We start from the raw sequence: 16,624 nt of genomic DNA, 5'->3' as shown, positions 1-16,624 counted from the left end.
AGGGATGTGCACTCATTGGTATAATTGGTTGTCACTGGTCATTTTCCCTCTTGTAGGATTTTTCTTGGTGTGAGTTAGGATTATAGGACTTGCGAACAGGAGTAGGTCATTTAGCTCTTCTTTCTTGATCCACCGCTGCCACTCAATAATGTAGTATAAAGGGATAGCAGACGGGATATGCTAATACTTGATGTAGGTGATGATGTACCACTGACACCAGTCAGTCATGTGTTAGACTCTCAAGAGAAGTTGGAATCATGGCTAGGAGCTACATGCCTACTCTGTAATCTGTTTAGATATAATACTAATAAACAAATGTTAAGCAGATATGCCCATAGTCTGTCTAAGAACCAAATTCTACACCTCCTGTCCAAGTTAGAAGAACGCATCTCAGAACAAGTAAGATCACGGCTGATCTGTTGTGGTCTCAACTTCAGTTTGCTGCCCCCCAATGAACCTTGAATCAATTGTCCATCAAAAATCTATCTAAATATGACTTGAAGTAATCAATGGCCAAGCCTCCATTGCTTTCTGGGGATGAAACTTCTACAAGCCAAAGAAGCTTTGAGAAAAAACATTTCTCATTATCTCCATCTTAAATGATAGAGCTTTTATTCTTAGACTGTGCCCTCTGATTCTAAATTCCCCCACAAGTGAAAACATCTTCTCGTATCTACCCTATCAAATCTGCTCATGTTTCAATAATATCACGTCTTACTCTGCTATACTCCAATGGGTATAGGCCTGACCTATTCAACCTTTCTTTATAAGGTAAATTGCCCATCCCAGGAAAGTGAACCTTCTCTGACATTTCTGACACAGTCATAACATTTTTCAAATACTGGCACCAATATAATGCAGGATTTTATGCTCCCCCTGAGGTGGATTCTGAGGCCTGGGAGGAGGGAGCATAAAATCGATTGGTCAGGATTCCCCCTGGGAACTTGCCCATCCCAACTTAGACACAATTTCGTGCTTGGGTGGGCAGTACCGTGAATGAAAAACCCATCATTCACCTATTAAGGCCCTTCATTGGCCCCTTAATAGCCCCTTAAGGATCTAGGCCCACCCAGTGTCAATTTTTAGGCTGGGGGGAGCAGGTGTGAGGCGCATAGGGAAGTGATATTTGCAGATTTCCCCATCTTGGGCTGGAAGGGAGTGGGGCGGAGAGGAGTTTGCCTTGCTATAAAGGCCTGCTCAGAGTTGGGACATCCTCCCACCCAAGATATTGGAGCTCAAGGCCTGGTCTACCACTTTGCAACCCCCTCCTCCCCCCGATGCTGCAGTTGCCCCCTCCTGACTCCCCCGGGCATCCCTTACCCTCCTGCCTCCAGAACCTAGCTTTTTGAAGACCCCAGGAACTCAGCCCCAGACAGAGCACTGCTTTTGACCACTGCAGTACTGCTTTTGTACACCAGGTTAAAGTCCAACAGGTTTATTTGGTAGCACAAGTCACAAGCATTCGGAGCACTGTTCCTTCATCAGGTGAGTGGGAGTTCAGTTCACAAGCAGGGCGTATAAAGACACAAACTCAATTTACACAACAATGGTTGGAATGCGAGTCTTTACAGGTAATCAAGTCTTAGAAGTTCAAACAGTGTGAGTGGAGAGAGCGTCAAGTACTGGCTAAAGAGATGCCTATTGTCTCCAGCCAGGACAGTTAGTAAGATTTTGCAAGCCCAGGCAAGTTGTGGGGTTATAGATAGTGTGACATGAACCCACTCAACAATCACCAGGCAGGAGTGTTCTGTTCCTGTTGGGATCACATCAGCAGTCACAGGCATTCAGCCTCTGATCTTCAGATAAGCATTCTCCAAGGCAGCCTTCACGACACACGACAGCACAGAATCTTTGAGCAGAAACTGATAGCCAAGTTCCGCTTCAGCCTCAACCGGGATCTTGGGTTCATGTCACACTGTTTATAACGCCCATGATTTGCCTGGGCTTGCAAAATCTCACTATCTGTCCTGGCAGGAGACAATACACATCTCTTTAACCTGTGCTAACCCTCTCTCCACTCACACTATCTGTACCTTTAAGACTTGTTTATCTGCAAAGACTTCCATTCCAACCATTATTTTGTAAATTGAGTTTGTGTCTTTATACGCCCTGTTTGTGAACAGAACTCCCACTCACCTGATGAAGGAGCAGCGCTTCGAAAGCTTGTGGCTTGTGCTACCAAATAAACCTGTTGGACTTTAACCTGGAGTTGTGAGGCTTCTTATCCAAGTCCAATGCTGCATCGCCACATCAGTACTGCTTCTGGCCACTGCAGCAATGTGCCACCTCTTCGGAGCACTGCCCCTGGATGAAGGCACAGCGCTCTGAAAGCTTGTGCTGCCAAATAAACCTGTTGGACTTTAACCTGGTGTTGTGAGACTTCTTACTGTGCCCACCCCAGTCCAACGCCGACATTTCCACATCAGTGCTGTGCCTGGCCATTGCAGTACTGCTTCTGGCCAGTGCAGTGCTGTGCTTGGCTGTGTTGAAGAGCTGTCAGCCAATCTGATTGGCTGAGAGCTCTCATGAGTGGGACTTACGGAGGTGGATGGAAGTCCTGTCGATTGCCAATCAATGCTCAAGTGCATCACTAGTTTTGCGGTTAGGCACCAACGTTCGGGATAACAAATGCCAGTCGCTGACCATCCTTAACATTCTACCCCAGATGTGGTTTCTCCAAAGCATTGTACAGCTGCAATTAAACTTCCCTCCTTTAATATTCCATCCCCTTTGCAATAAATGCCAGCATTGCTTGTGCCTTCACTTGTTTTACCTTATTTGCTAACTTTATTATTCATGTATCAGGCCACCCAGATCCCTCTATCACTAAATGACACTTGTGGACAGAACAGAAACACTCAGGGAAGCAGCTGCTTGTTTTGTCTGTATCATCGGGAGAACGATATCAAAACAGGACCTCTTGGCTAGATCAGTAGAGATGGACAGAAGTGATCTGTACGATGCCTGCCAAACAATTCTGGTGTTTACAAATAGTGTCAGTTCCTGTGCAATGGTAGACTGGAAGCTTTACTCAAAAGAGGTGATGGGATGAAAAGAGTATAAAATAGGACTTGTGCATTCCAGTAGGTTGAAGGAGAAGTTGGGTTACACTAAAGGAAACACCAGCTGCTGTTTTATGAAGTCAAATTGAGTGCCCCCTTTATTTAAAACACCTGCACCTCATAGCCTGACGACCGCTAAACAATAAAAGACCAGCACAATGCAATCATTTATGGTAATAAAAATGCATCACAATTAGATAGCATTGAAAAACAGCACAAGAAAATATAGAAATCGTTACCAGCTTGTTAAGAATCACAGCAGAGATTCCTGAATGCATAAATTGCTTTCATATGATGCTGGAGATTAGGTTTTGTTCCCACATGTAAGACAACGGTATTCTTTTCATGGTAAACTGAATGAAAAGGAGCTTGGAAGTTAAATCCATTGAATTTCATAGATGACAATTAAAATGCAACCTACGGGATACTGATACAGTTATTAGTCTTCACTTTGCATCCTGTTTGCATTAGAGGTCATTCTCCACTAATGAGGCAGTCAGTATCTTTCCTGTAACATGCTGTGCTCATTTCCATGCTTCAGGGCTCCTGAAGATTCACATAAATTATGATCTAATTTACATGTCAAACAGTCTGGAGTTTCCTCTATCGTAAACACCATTGTTAGCCTTCATTTTTTAAAATATATTTTTGCTCTATTCTTAAAGTTACAAAGGCAATGCTCAGAATGGATTAGGCAAGTCCTTAATCCATCTCCTGCCTTCCTCCAAAAACCATTCAAATTCAAAATTCAATTGAATCCAATTCATGGTCCCCACAAGAGGGTCAAACGAGATCCAAGCTGACAAGATAAGGCATTGCACCCCATCTTGTGCTTGATTTAACGCATGATCTTGGCCAAAAGGCCGAGAAACGCTTTAGGTTCATTCCCCTTGCTTTCAGAAACACTTTCCTGTGCTTATGGGGAAAAATCACTTACATTTTGGTGTGCATGCAAACAATCCAGTTCAGTCCCTCATTAACTCCAGGTCAGATCCACAGAGATGCCAACTTGCTGCATTGAATACGGTATGTTACCCTTTTCAATGACATCTCGCTATCCAGACCTCCACACTCAGCATTTGCCTTTAGTGATCTTAAACCAATACACTTGTAAGTTGAATATGCTGTTTCACTAGTTTGTGTTGTCTCCCCCAGATATCCTGACAAACACTGAATGTGTGTGTGCAAGGATTCATAGGGGTAGCCATGCCCTGTACAGTACATTAGTTCACTGAATTATTTGGCTATAGTTTTTTTTTCAAAACTAATTTATGACTGAGATTCTCCTGGAGATTGAACTTTAGAAATGATGCATTTATGGTGTAGGGAGTTTTGAAGACCATTCAATGAGAAAATTATAGTCTAACTCGCTGACTTTATTTTGCCACTCCAGTTTTCCTGGGGCTTTATTGCCACTCCCCCATAACCAACACCAACAATAATTTGGAAGTATTTATCATAGTTCCTCCCCAGTTGTAATCAACAATGCTCGATTGCCATTTTCCTGCATTTTAGCCGGTTTCCAGCTGCTACCACGTGTATGTAGAAATAATGGTGTAAATGATTTGGCAATGGCATGACATTCACATTATCATGCAGTCACTGAATCAGAGGTTTACTTTTAAATGGCAGAGTTTTGAGCTTTGAAAGATTTATTCGAGTGTTCACAACTTTAGGATGTCCCAAATTGATTTACAGCCAGTGAAGTGCTTTTGAGATGTAGTCACTGTCGTGATGTAGGAAAAGCAGCAGCCAATTTATACACAGCAAACTCCCACAGCAGCATGTGATAACCAGCAGATATTTTGTCATTGTGATGTTGGTTCGGGGATAAATATTGGTTAAGCCACTGGCAAGACTTCCCCTGCTCATCGTCAAATAGGATCAAGTCTATTTGAGAGGGCAGTCAGTGCATCAGTATATTATCTTTTTGGACAAAGCATCAAGAACAGCACAGCCTCATTGTTGCACTGGAGTGGTCAGCCTAGATTTTGTGCTCAGGACTCAGGTGTGGGATTTGAACCTGCTACCTTCTGATTACAATGTGCGATTTCCTAAGTGAGCCATTTTTGAAAGTAGGTATTACATTAGCCATTCTTCAGTTCAAGGACTCTTAACTGCACGGAGGACAAAAGGTTGACAAGTAATAGAGAAGGAATTGATATTATTGCTAAAATAATTTTTAGATTGTATTGTTGAATTATTTCTACTGTTCTGAAATATTTACTTAATAGTGCTTTTGTTTTTTTTCAAGAAGAAGACCTTGACAGAATTAAGGATGACCTGCTTTTTTCTTCTGTGATGTCCCAAATTACATCCAGCACAATATTAGTGAGTTTATTTTATCAGTCCATGTTTAAGAGCTATCTCTCCCTTCACATGTTCTTTGCCACAACACCATATTCATTGTGCTGTCCAACTTGTTTTTCTAGCAACTTTAAAAAAAGAACATCGGAACAGATTGGAAAAATATTTCTTGCTTTATCCTTGATGATATTTAAGCCCCAAGACATGACTTGTTAAGTTAAAAGGGAGCAGGCTTCATGAGGCCATTGACAATTATCTGAAGATTTGTGGTCTGCATATCGGCAACATGTTTTCCTCTGCCTGTGATTTTAGATAATGTGGATATGCTGGGGGGCTCACAATGCCAATAACTGCAGAAAGTGCTGCGCTGTATCTCCCTCTCCTGGAACACTGGCTCCATATTAGACTGAGGGAAGAGCAGCCAGCCCCTGGATTTCAGCTGTGCCATTCAGCCATCCAGATGCTCTGTGAATACATACACTTGAACTTTGGAGTGGGCGCCAGTGCTGTACAACATGACCCAAAGGAAAGAGAAGATTTTGAAATTTGTACAGCACACTTGACCAGAGCAGAGGGAGACAAAGAAAATCTTGGAATACGTTTTGGGAATGTCCCAATCTATTTTGATTCTCCGAGTGATCAAGACTGCAGGAAAACCAGAAAGAAAAAGAGGAGTAGCAAAGGCCCCGTGCTGGATGTTGGATATATCTGGGTGACTGAAGTGAGGAAGCACAGTCCTGCTGCAAAGTGTGAGAAGATTAAAATCCGAGATGAGGTGTTGTTGTTGAATGGACAGCTAATGGTTGGTGTTGATGTTGCGGGTGCCAGGTAAGCAGTGAATGTGCTATGAGTGCGGATTATTGCTGAAAAAAAGAGACACGTTAAAGCTTTTCATCTTGTACTCATCAGGACGCTCTTCCCCTTGTACTGATATTCATGCAAATAACAACTTATACCATATGAGAAGAGTGCTGATTGGTTGGCAAGTGAACTCTGATTAGCAGAGATGTTGCCGTGGAGAATGCACCAGTTGCTGGTGATTAACTGATAACTTCCAAGCACTGTTTGAAATATAAATGACTAGTCAAGGCACTGCCCTGGGGAGTGAATCAACAGACAGCAGTCACTAATTTTGTTTATTTGAAACAGGTGCAATGTGAGTTGATTTCTTTCTTTCCGCAAAGAACTTTTGTATGTAGCTTCCAGTACGCGCCAATGTACTGTTGGGTTTGGTCTGTACCTTGCCTGTTGTGCCCTGATGAGTGCAAAACAAAAGCTTCGATGTGTAACTTCTCTCAGCAGTAATTAGGTTCTGTACTACCGAATGACTTAATATGGATTCGGCAATTTTTGAACATTGAACAGCCTATTCAGGTAGAAACAGTCAAGGGTAGGCTGGTTTAATATAACCTTTAATTCTTTGGCATAAGCATACATAATATAAATAGTAGAGCCCAACAATGAAGGGAAATTAACATAAGTAATTTTCTGAACTGGAATGGATAGATATCCTACAATTTTAGTGTCATCAGCTGAATCGCAGGATGTTATATATTGAACATTTTCGAAGAATGGTAATTCACATGTTGTCTATGGCGTGTAATTTGAGCCTGAGGTGTTGGTGAAGAATGGTTCTCACACTTCTGGTATATGTGTGAGACGGGGGGTGGCAATCATGAAAAAAGGAGCATGTGTGAAAACGTTATTTTGCACCTAGCTAGAAAAGGAATCAAAAATATCTTTGCATTTCTGATTTGCTCCATTTATTTATCGCTAATTCTCCTATACTTTGGATTTCAACCATTTGTCTTTATGACTCCTGTGATGTGTTTAAAAGTGTTTCTAATAATTGTTTTGTGCCTCTCAATAATGTACACGATAATTAAAGTACACTCATTATTGCTTATTATACCAATATTTTACCAGAAACTTTGCTCACAAAAAAAAAGTCCCAGTTTGGGTATTGTTATTGAAAGATGAAGGAAAATTCAAAAATCGGTTCTAATGTGCAACTTGGTGCCGCATGGAGTAATTTGAGGCAAGCGGCAGAGATGTTTTAAAGCAAAAGCTAGATGAACATTGGGTGACAAAGGGGATAGAAAGATATGTTCATCAGGTTAGATGAAGTAAGTTGAGATGCGGCTCGATATTATAACATTTATGAATCTCCACCTCTAAGAGAGTTCATTCTTCCACAGTTCAGAGGGAGTTTTAGATTCTTTGTAATATTCATATTGCACACAGAACAAAGGTGTTATTAGAGGGCTGTAATGAAGGGTTGAGCTCTGTCGAAGGATCATCCAGTCTTGAAACATGAGCTCTGTTTTCTCTCCAAGGATACTGTCAGACCTGCTGAGATTTTCCAGCATTTTCTACTTTTGTTTCACATTCCAGCATCCTTTTATGTTATTCGAGAGAATGTTGCAATTAACAATTTCCTAGGAATATGTACAATTTATATTTAAATAGTTTATTGATGCAGACTTTTTTGTAAGTGTAACATAACCTTAATGTCGTGTTTGCTGTACAAATCTTCTTCTGAATAAAAATACTTCACCTGATGCTCAGAAACACCTCGACACAGGATAAATTCTAAACATCTCTAGGACACTTAACAGAAAAAGGTCCATTTTGCTCTTGTATGGCATTGTAGAAAAGCTTCTTTCATCATTTTTCTAATGATAGAACCTTATTCTTAAAAGGTAAGTGACCATTAAAGTGACCAGAACTGTGGGAACATACAGATGTGTTAAGAGTACATTATTGTGCATGAAGTGTTCTTCTGCATTTAACGGTATTGAAATTAAGGCTGGATTCTACACTTGCCCACCAGCATGTTATATCCATTGGGTGGCCTGCCTACCGCATAAACATTTGCCATTGCCCCCACCTCAATTGTAGCAGTGATGGGGCCAGCATTGGGCAATCCACTTGCAAGTGAAACCATTAAATGGGCAATTAAATCCCAGCAGTGGGAGAGGCCAATGCCAAGTGGCCATCCCAGCAGGTTTCCCTGAGCAGGTTGGTGGGGGAGTCATTAGTGGGTCACCTGGATGTATTGGACAGCACCATTCCCCTGCCCAAAGTTTTACCCCCCCCCCCCTCCCTTCACCCTCCTCATCAGGACCTGCCAACTTGACACCTTCAAACACTCACCCAGATTTTGGATCCAGAAGCCCTCTTGAGGGTTTCTGCTAAAGAGGAGCAGAAGTCCTACCACCAGCCTATTAGCAGCCAATTGTTTTCAAATGCCCCCATGGCTTCTCCCCTCCCAGTCTCTGTGGTCTCCTCCAGCTGCAGCACGCCCTGCTGAGATATCAGTATTCCTCTAATTCAAGCCTCCAGAGCATTCTCATTTTTAATTGCTTCACCATTGGTGACTGTGCCTTCAGCTGCCCTGAATCTAAGCTCTGGAATTCCATCCCCTCAGTGTCTACCTTGCTTTCTTCCTTGAAGACACTCCTTAAAGTCTACCTACTGGACTGAATCTGGCCCAATATTTCATATGTGGCTCAGTATCAGGACTTGTGTTATTATGTCCCTGTGAGGCACCTTGGACTGTTTTATTATATTAAATATGCTGTATTTATCCAAGTTGTTGTTGTAATAGGAGCAAATTGCTTTGTAGAAACCTGATGACAACAATTCCTGAGTTGTTTTGTTGCTTTTGGGTCTAAGGGATCATGTTATTGACTAGATATGCCTTTATTTTTGGCTTTTTAAATAAAGGAGTTATTGCTGCTTCTGCACTTGCTGTAGATCATTAGCATTCACATTCAGTGAGAGAGTCTGTGTTCAGTAATGTGACTCCTCCCATTCTCCTGAACTTGCATCCCTCACTATTCTGAGAGATTTATTTGGAAATAGACAAATGGAAAAACCACAGGGACTTTAGTATTACTGAAGCCACTCTCCCGAGCTGCTGCAAGAGAGTATGAATCATTCCCACTGCTTTTACTCAATGCTATTTATAATTTGAGCATAAGAAATAGAAGTGGAAGTAGGCCATTTAGCCCCTCAAGCCTGCCCTGCCATTCAATTATAATTGGCCTTCTGCTTCAGCGTCTGCTCCATTGCTCTTGATTCCGTAAGTATCCAAAAATCTATCAACCTCTGTCTTGAATATACTCAATAACTGACAGCCACAGCTCTCCACAGTAGAGGATTCCAAAGATCCCTTTGAGTGAGGAAGTTTCTCCACTTCTCAGCCATAAATGGCTGACCTCTTCTTCTGATTCATTGATCTAGCTGGAGTGAACATCCTCCCAGCATCTACCTTGTCAGGTGCCTTGGTTTTGTTATTGGGGTGAAACAGGCCTTCACCCGCAGTACAAAATAGACTCAGCAATTACTGAACTAGTTTTTATTTTCCATTAACCTGGAGAAGACTGCAGTGTTCTTCAGTTTCAAACCAAGTAAAAGTCAGACATGGAAATAAATCTTCAAAAATAATCTAACCATTGTTCTTTGAATTTTAGTGGAAAGAAGATTGGCACAGTGAAAAATCATTTGTTGATTCTCCCATTTCATGTGCTGGTCCAAACCAATTTTATTCCTTATGTGTATTGATGAGATCACTCCATTCTTGAGGTCTCACCAGCACCTTTTACAGTTGCAAGAAGGCTTCCCTACTTGTATACTCCAACCCCATGAAATAAGGGTCAGCATCCATTAGTCTTCTGGATTACCTGCTGTACCTATGTGCCAGCTTTATGTGTTTCGTGCACAAGTACCCCCAAGTCCCTTTGTGTTGTAACTTTCTGTACTTTTCTCCATTTAAATAAGATTCTGTTCTTTTGTTCCCCCTTCCAAAATGAACATCTTCACATTTTTCCATTATGCTTTATTTGCCAACTTTTTGCCCATTTAACCTATCAATATCTCCTTGTAAACTGTTTGTGTCCCTCTCATAACTTGCCTTTCCACTTATTTTTGTGTCATCTCCCAACTTGGCTACAATACTTTCTCTTCCTTCCTCCAAATTATTAATATATATTATATATAGTTGCAGTCCCAACATTGATCCCTGCAGAACCCCACTAGTTATAGGTTGCCAATCTGAAAAGAAAACCCTTACCCCACTCACTGTTTCCTGCCCATTAGACAATTTTCTATCCATGCCAATGTACTATTTCCAACCTCATGGGCTCTTATCTTTTGTGTGGTATCTTGTTGAACACCTTCTGGAAGTCTGAATACAACACATCTATTGGTTTTCCTCTATCTTCTTATTCAGACACAATTTCCCTTGCATGAAGCCATGTTGACTCTGCTTGATTAAATTATGATTTTCCAAATGTGCTGCTATTACTTCCTTAATAATTGTTTCCAAAACTTTTCCAACAAAAGATGTTAGCTAATTGGCTTATTTTTGCCTCCCTCCCTTTTTGAATAGGTGTATCACATTGGCAGTTTTCCAATTCTCCGGTATTTCTCCAGAATCCAAAGATTTCTGTAAAATTACAACTAATGCATCCACTATCTCTGTAGCTACTTCTTTGGGTGCAAACCATTATATGTCTTTAGCCCCATTAGTTTGTCTAACATTATCGCTGTAGTGATAGTAATGGTACTTAATTCCCCCCCACCCCCCACCCCCGTATTCTTTAGTATTAATGGGATGTTTGACGTATCTTCCATTGTAAAGACTAATGTAAAATATCTGTTTAACTTCTCTGCTATTTCTTTGTTCCCCATAATTATCTCCCCAGATTCATTTTTTAAGGGGCCTGTGTTCACTTTGACCTTTCTCTTCCTTTTTTACATTTAAAGAAGCTCTTATTGTCAGTTTTTATATTCCTCACTAGTTTGCTCTCTGTTTATCTTCTCTTTCTTTATTGTCTTTTTAGTCCTCCTTTGCTGGATTCTGAATTTATCCCAGTCTTCAGGGTAATCACTGACTTTTGCCTCCTTTATATGCTTTTTCTTTCAACTTAACACTCTTCTCATCTTCCTTGGTGAGCCATTGTTGGTTTTTCCCTCTCTTAGAATCTTTCCTTCTTACTGGGAGAGATTTTTGCTGAGAGTTATGCATTATCTCCTTAAGTGCTTGTCACAGCTTACCGTTCTTCCTGCTAATCTATCTGCCCAGTCCACTTCAGCTAACTCTATCTTCATTCCATTGTAATTGCATTTATTTAAGTTAAACACAGTTGTTTTTGACCCAAGTTTCTCATTCCCAAACTGAATATTAAACTGAAAATTAAATCATCTTGTGATAGAACAAAGAACAACACAGCACAGGAATCAGGCCCTTCGGCCCTACAAGCCCGAGCTGCCCATTTTAACACTCAGTGAGTGCCTCATTCCAATCCATCTTCTACCTATGACTTTTGTCTACATCTCGTGGACTCCACAATAAAGGGGTGCAAATTTAGAACATAGAACATTACAGCGCAGTACAGGCCCTTCGGCCCTCGATGTTGCGCCGACCAGTGGAACCAATCTAATGACCCTCTAACCTAAACTATTCCAATGTTATTCATATGCCTATCCACTGACCATTTGAATGCCCTTAAAGTTGGCGAGTCCACAACTGCTGCAGCAGGGCATTCCACGACCTTACTACCCTCTGAGTAAAGAACCTACCTCTGACATCCGTCCTGTAATTACCACCCCTTAATTTAAAGCTATGTCCCCTTTTGTTAGCCATCACCATCCGAGGTAAAAGACTCTCACCCTATCCAATCCTTTGATCATCTTGTATGCCTCAATCAGGTCACCTCGTAACCTTCTTCGCTCCAATGAAAATAACCTCAAGTCCCTCAGCCTTTCCTCATAAGACCTTCCCACCATACCAGGCAACATCCTGGTAAACCTCCTCTGTGCCCTTTCCAATGCCTCCACATCTTTCTTATAATGCGGTGACAAGAACTGTACGCAATACTCCAAGTGCGGCCGCACCAGAGTTTTGTACAGTTGTAACATGACCTCACGGCTCTGAAATTCAATCCCTCTCCCAATAAAAGCTAATAACTGTACGCCTTCTTAACAACCTTAACAACCTGGGAACCAACTTTCAGGGAGCTATGCACATGTACCCTGAGATATCCCTGCTCTTCAACACTACTAAGAGTCCTTCCATTAGCCCCATATTCTGTACTCCTGTTATTCTTACCAAAGTGAATCACCTCACACTTTTCCGTATTAAACTCCATCTGCCACCTCTCGGCCCAGCTCTGCAGCTTATCTATGTCCCTCTGCAAACTGTAACGTCCATCCTCATGGTCTACAACTCCTCCAACTTTGGTGCCGTCAGCAAATTTACTAATCCATCCTTCTACACCCTCATCTAGGTCATTTATAAAAATGACAAACAGCAGTGGCCCCAAAACAGATCCTTGAGGTACACCACTTGTAACTGAACTCCAGGTTGAATATTTCCCATCCACCACCACCCTGTGTCTTCTATCAGCTAGCCAATTCCTGATCCAAACTGCTAAATCACCCTCAATCCCATGCATCTGCATTTTCTGCAATAGCCTACCATGGGGAACCTTATCAAACGCTTTGCTAAAATCCATATACACCAAGTCAACTGCCTTACCCTTATCCACCTCTTTGGTCACCTTTTCAAAAAACTCGATAAGGTTTGTGAGGCACGACCTACCCTTCACAAAACCGTGTTGACTATCCCTAATCAGTTTATTTCCCTCTAGGTGATTATAAATCCTATCCTTTACAATTCTTTCCAAAACTTTGCCCACAACAGAAGTAAGGCTCACAGGTCTATAATTCCCAGGATGGTGTCTACTCCCCTTCTTGAACAAGGGGACAACATTTGCCATCCTCCAGTCTTCTGGCACTATACCTGAAGCCAATGACGACATGAAGATCAAAGCCAAAGGCTCTGCAATCTCCTCCCTAGCCTCCCAGAGAATTCTAGGGTAAATCCCATGTGGCCCAGGGGACTTATCTATTTTCACACTCTCAAGAATTGCCAACACCACCTCCTTATGTACCTCAATCCCGCCTAGTCTACTACCTGGTACCGTAGTATTCTCCTCGACTACACTGACTTTTTCCTGCGTGAATACTGACGAAAAATACTCATTCAGTGCCTCTCCTATCTCTTCAGGCTCCACGCACAACTTCCCACTGCTGTCTCTGACTGGCCCTAATCTTGCCCTAACCAATCTTTTATTCTTGAAATATCTAAATTAGGGACATTTAGGGAATTATATGTGCGCCAGATTAAGGGAGGTCCAATTTAGGGACAATTTATTAACACCAATCAGCCTAAAAGCACGTTTTTGGGGTGTGGGAGGAAACCGGAGCACCTGGAGAAAACCCACGCAAGCACAAGGAGGATGTGCAAACTCTCACAGACACCGATCCAAACCAGAGATCCGACCCAGGTCCCTGTACTGCACAGCAAACAGTGGTAGGCACTGAGCTGTCGTGTTGCCCATCAATTGGTCCAGTTTAAGTGTACACTTAAGCACTAGGCAACTCTCGAAGCAACATCCAAGAGCAGCCCTCGCACGACCCACCGCGTGTATGCCCCTTATTGGCCAACTGACCACTACTTCCTTGGGAATCTTTGACTCTAAGGTTATTTATGAAATCTGCCTCATTACCAATTACCAGATCCAAGATAGCCTGTTCCCTGGTTGGCTCTATAACATATTGCTCTAGGAAACGATCCCTAATTTAATGCATGAATTTGTTGACATAGCTACCCTTTCCACCTGATTAACCCAATCAACATGAAGTTTAAAGTCACCCATAATTATTACTCTATTCTTTTTACATGCTCCTATTATTGGTTGTTTTATACCCTCTCCTACTGTGTGGCTACTGATTGGGGATCTATACACTACTCCTACCAATGTCTTCTTTTGTTTGCTGTTTTTTAACTTCACCCAATTGGATTTGGCATCATCCTAACCTGGATTTTTAAAAATTTAATCTCTTATTAAGAGTGCTACCCCACCAGCTTTTTCTTCCTTCCTATCTTTCCAAAATGTCAAATATCCTTGGATATTAAATTCCCAGTTTTGATCTCCTTTTAATGTTTATCTATTCACTTTAATTACAATAGCTTCACAATGGCAAACACACACTTAGCCAGTGAATAGACCGGGATTGATTTATGAGTGTACCTCAGGAAAGTCTGGCCCTGGGGATTTGTGTACCTTAATGCTTCCTAAAACATCTAACACTTCTTCCCTTGTAATTGCGATTTGTTCTAACGGGTCTACGCATCCCTCTGAGACACTACCAATCAACGTGTCCCTCTCCTTTGCAAAGTATTCATTTAGGATCTCACCCACCTCCTTGGGTTCTAAACATAATTTCGTCTCCTTTGTTCTTGAGAGGTCCGGCTCTTTCTCTGACAACCCTCTTGTTCCTAACGTATGTATAAAATGCCTTGGGATTCTCCTTAAACCTGTCTGCCAAGGTCATTTCATAACCCCTTTTTGCCCTTCTAACTCGCTGTTTGAGTTCTTTTCTACTTTCCCTGTATTCCTCCAGTGTTTCATCTGTTTTTACCTGCCTGGAACCTATATATGCCTCTTTTTCCTTTTTGATTAGACCCACAATTTCTCTGGTTATCCACGGCTCTCAAATCCTACCTTTCCTGTCAGTCCTTTTTACAGGCACATGCTTGCCCTGCAATCCTATCAACTGCTCCTTAAAAGACTCCCACATGCCAGATGCGGATTTACCCTCGAACAGCCTCTCCCAATCAACAGCCACCAAATCCTGCCTAATCCGGCTGTAGTTAGCCTTCCCCCAATTCAGTACCTTACCCATAGGAAATACCCATCAAACGGTTGCTAACAAGCCCAATCTTTCACCTGCTGTGTGCGAAGTGAAAACCAGTCACTGCATTTCACAGCAGGTTTGTGCAGTCCTTGAGTATCCTGACCAGAGTACATTTCAGAGAAACAATGGTTTTGTTCACCGGTGTTATGAACGAAGAAGATCATATTTGCGTTTATTTATTTCCTCATGGTGGCATAAGCAGACTGAGCACATGGCTGCGCAGCACTCCAATGAGTAAATTCTTCAAAGCAGATGACCTGAAACCAAGTGTGTCTCAAAGTTGCAGCAGCTGTTTCTGTTTTAGCTGGAATATAATGAGTGGCGACAGGTATTTCTTGCTCTGATTTCCATGGAGCTGTCGGGGAGTTCTTTCAGCTGGATTCATTTTAAACCACTTCTGTGGTTAGCAGGAATGTAACCAGTACAAATATATGACCTTCCTTGTGATTGATGAAAACCATCATTAATTCATCTAGTAACTGGAGAAAGCTTATTTTTCTACTATTGACCTCGGTGTAAAATGCTTTGGTCACCTGAGAACTTTATCCATCTGCTTTCTCCAGTTTCCGGTTGGCAGGAGTGAGTCATCAGTGAGATTGTTGGTTAAAGGGGGTTGAATCTAAACACTAAACACTCACCCAAAATCTCAGCCTATTGATACAGTGAGTACTGGACACCAGAGACTGGGAACATGTAAAGTAATTGCAGCCTGATGAGTTGGAGGGATACAATGCATCTTTGGGAGTCACATGTCCTGCTTGTTGTCCAGCAGGCAGGCAGGATGGTGTAGGTGCCCATCAAACACAGTGATCCAATTGCCTTCCATCCAGCTCTACCCTCACTGTCTGAGACAAATAGTTTATTTGCACTGACGTCACCTGTCAGCACTTCAAATGACATCGGCCTCAGTCTCTGTTACCTCGCTGGAAACAAATTGTACTCTGCAAAGCTGTTCCCATAACCCAGTAACCTAAAGTTCTAGAATGGTCCTTGTCATTCTTCTCTGAACCCACTCCAACACATCAAGACATTTTTGAAGACAGGCTTCTCACAATTACATGCACTAAGAATTACTCCATGATCCCACATAACATTGGGTGGGTTTTCAGCGGAGGGTGTAGTGAGGCCCACCATTGCCTCATTTCGGACATTATTTCCCCCCATCCTGTATGGGACAAGAGACCATTTGGAGCACTCAGTGTCAGTGTGAACCCTCCCTGCAAACAAATAATTCCAATCAGATTTATCCACCCTGTTCCCTTATCTCTATTCTCTTTTCCTTAATTCATCTATCTAAAATCTTAAATTGCAACATTGAATTTTCCCTCAATCATTGACCCAGGAAGTAAATTCCAAACTTCACAACTCTATGTACAGAAGTAAATCTTGCTCTCAGTTCTTAACATCTTAGATATAATCTTGCAATGTACAGTTCCTCATTCTAGACCCTCATGTATAAAGTAACCTGAAACTGGATGTTGTGT

At 41.9% G+C, this 16,624-nt stretch overlaps 1 protein-coding gene across 3 annotated transcripts in view; it reads left to right on the top strand.

Annotated features, from left to right (window-relative positions):
* pdzd2 (PDZ domain containing 2) overlaps positions 1-16,624 on the top strand; it is a 456,346-nt gene that overhangs the window by 140,184 nt on the left and 299,538 nt on the right. For 2 of the 3 annotated variants that reach the window (XM_080212162.1, XM_080211984.1), the window contains exons 2-3: positions 5,320-5,393; positions 5,495-6,197. In XM_080212162.1, coding sequence (XP_080068288.1) covers positions 5,710-6,197 — 488 coding nt within the window. In that variant the 5' untranslated portion in view covers positions 5,320-5,393; positions 5,495-5,709. Of the gene's footprint in view, positions 1-5,316; positions 5,394-5,494; positions 6,198-16,624 lie in introns of all 3 variants that reach the window. The other variant, XM_080212076.1, reaches the window with a different exon arrangement.

The sequence above is a fragment of the Carcharhinus amblyrhynchos genome, chromosome 1 (assembly GCF_965287045.1).
Source record: "Carcharhinus amblyrhynchos chromosome 1, sCarAmb.v2.hapA, whole genome shotgun sequence".
NCBI lineage: Eukaryota > Metazoa > Chordata > Chondrichthyes > Carcharhiniformes > Carcharhinidae > Carcharhinus > Carcharhinus amblyrhynchos.
The sequence above is the reverse complement of the archived record's forward strand: the minus strand, read 5'-3'. Positions and strand labels throughout refer to the sequence as shown.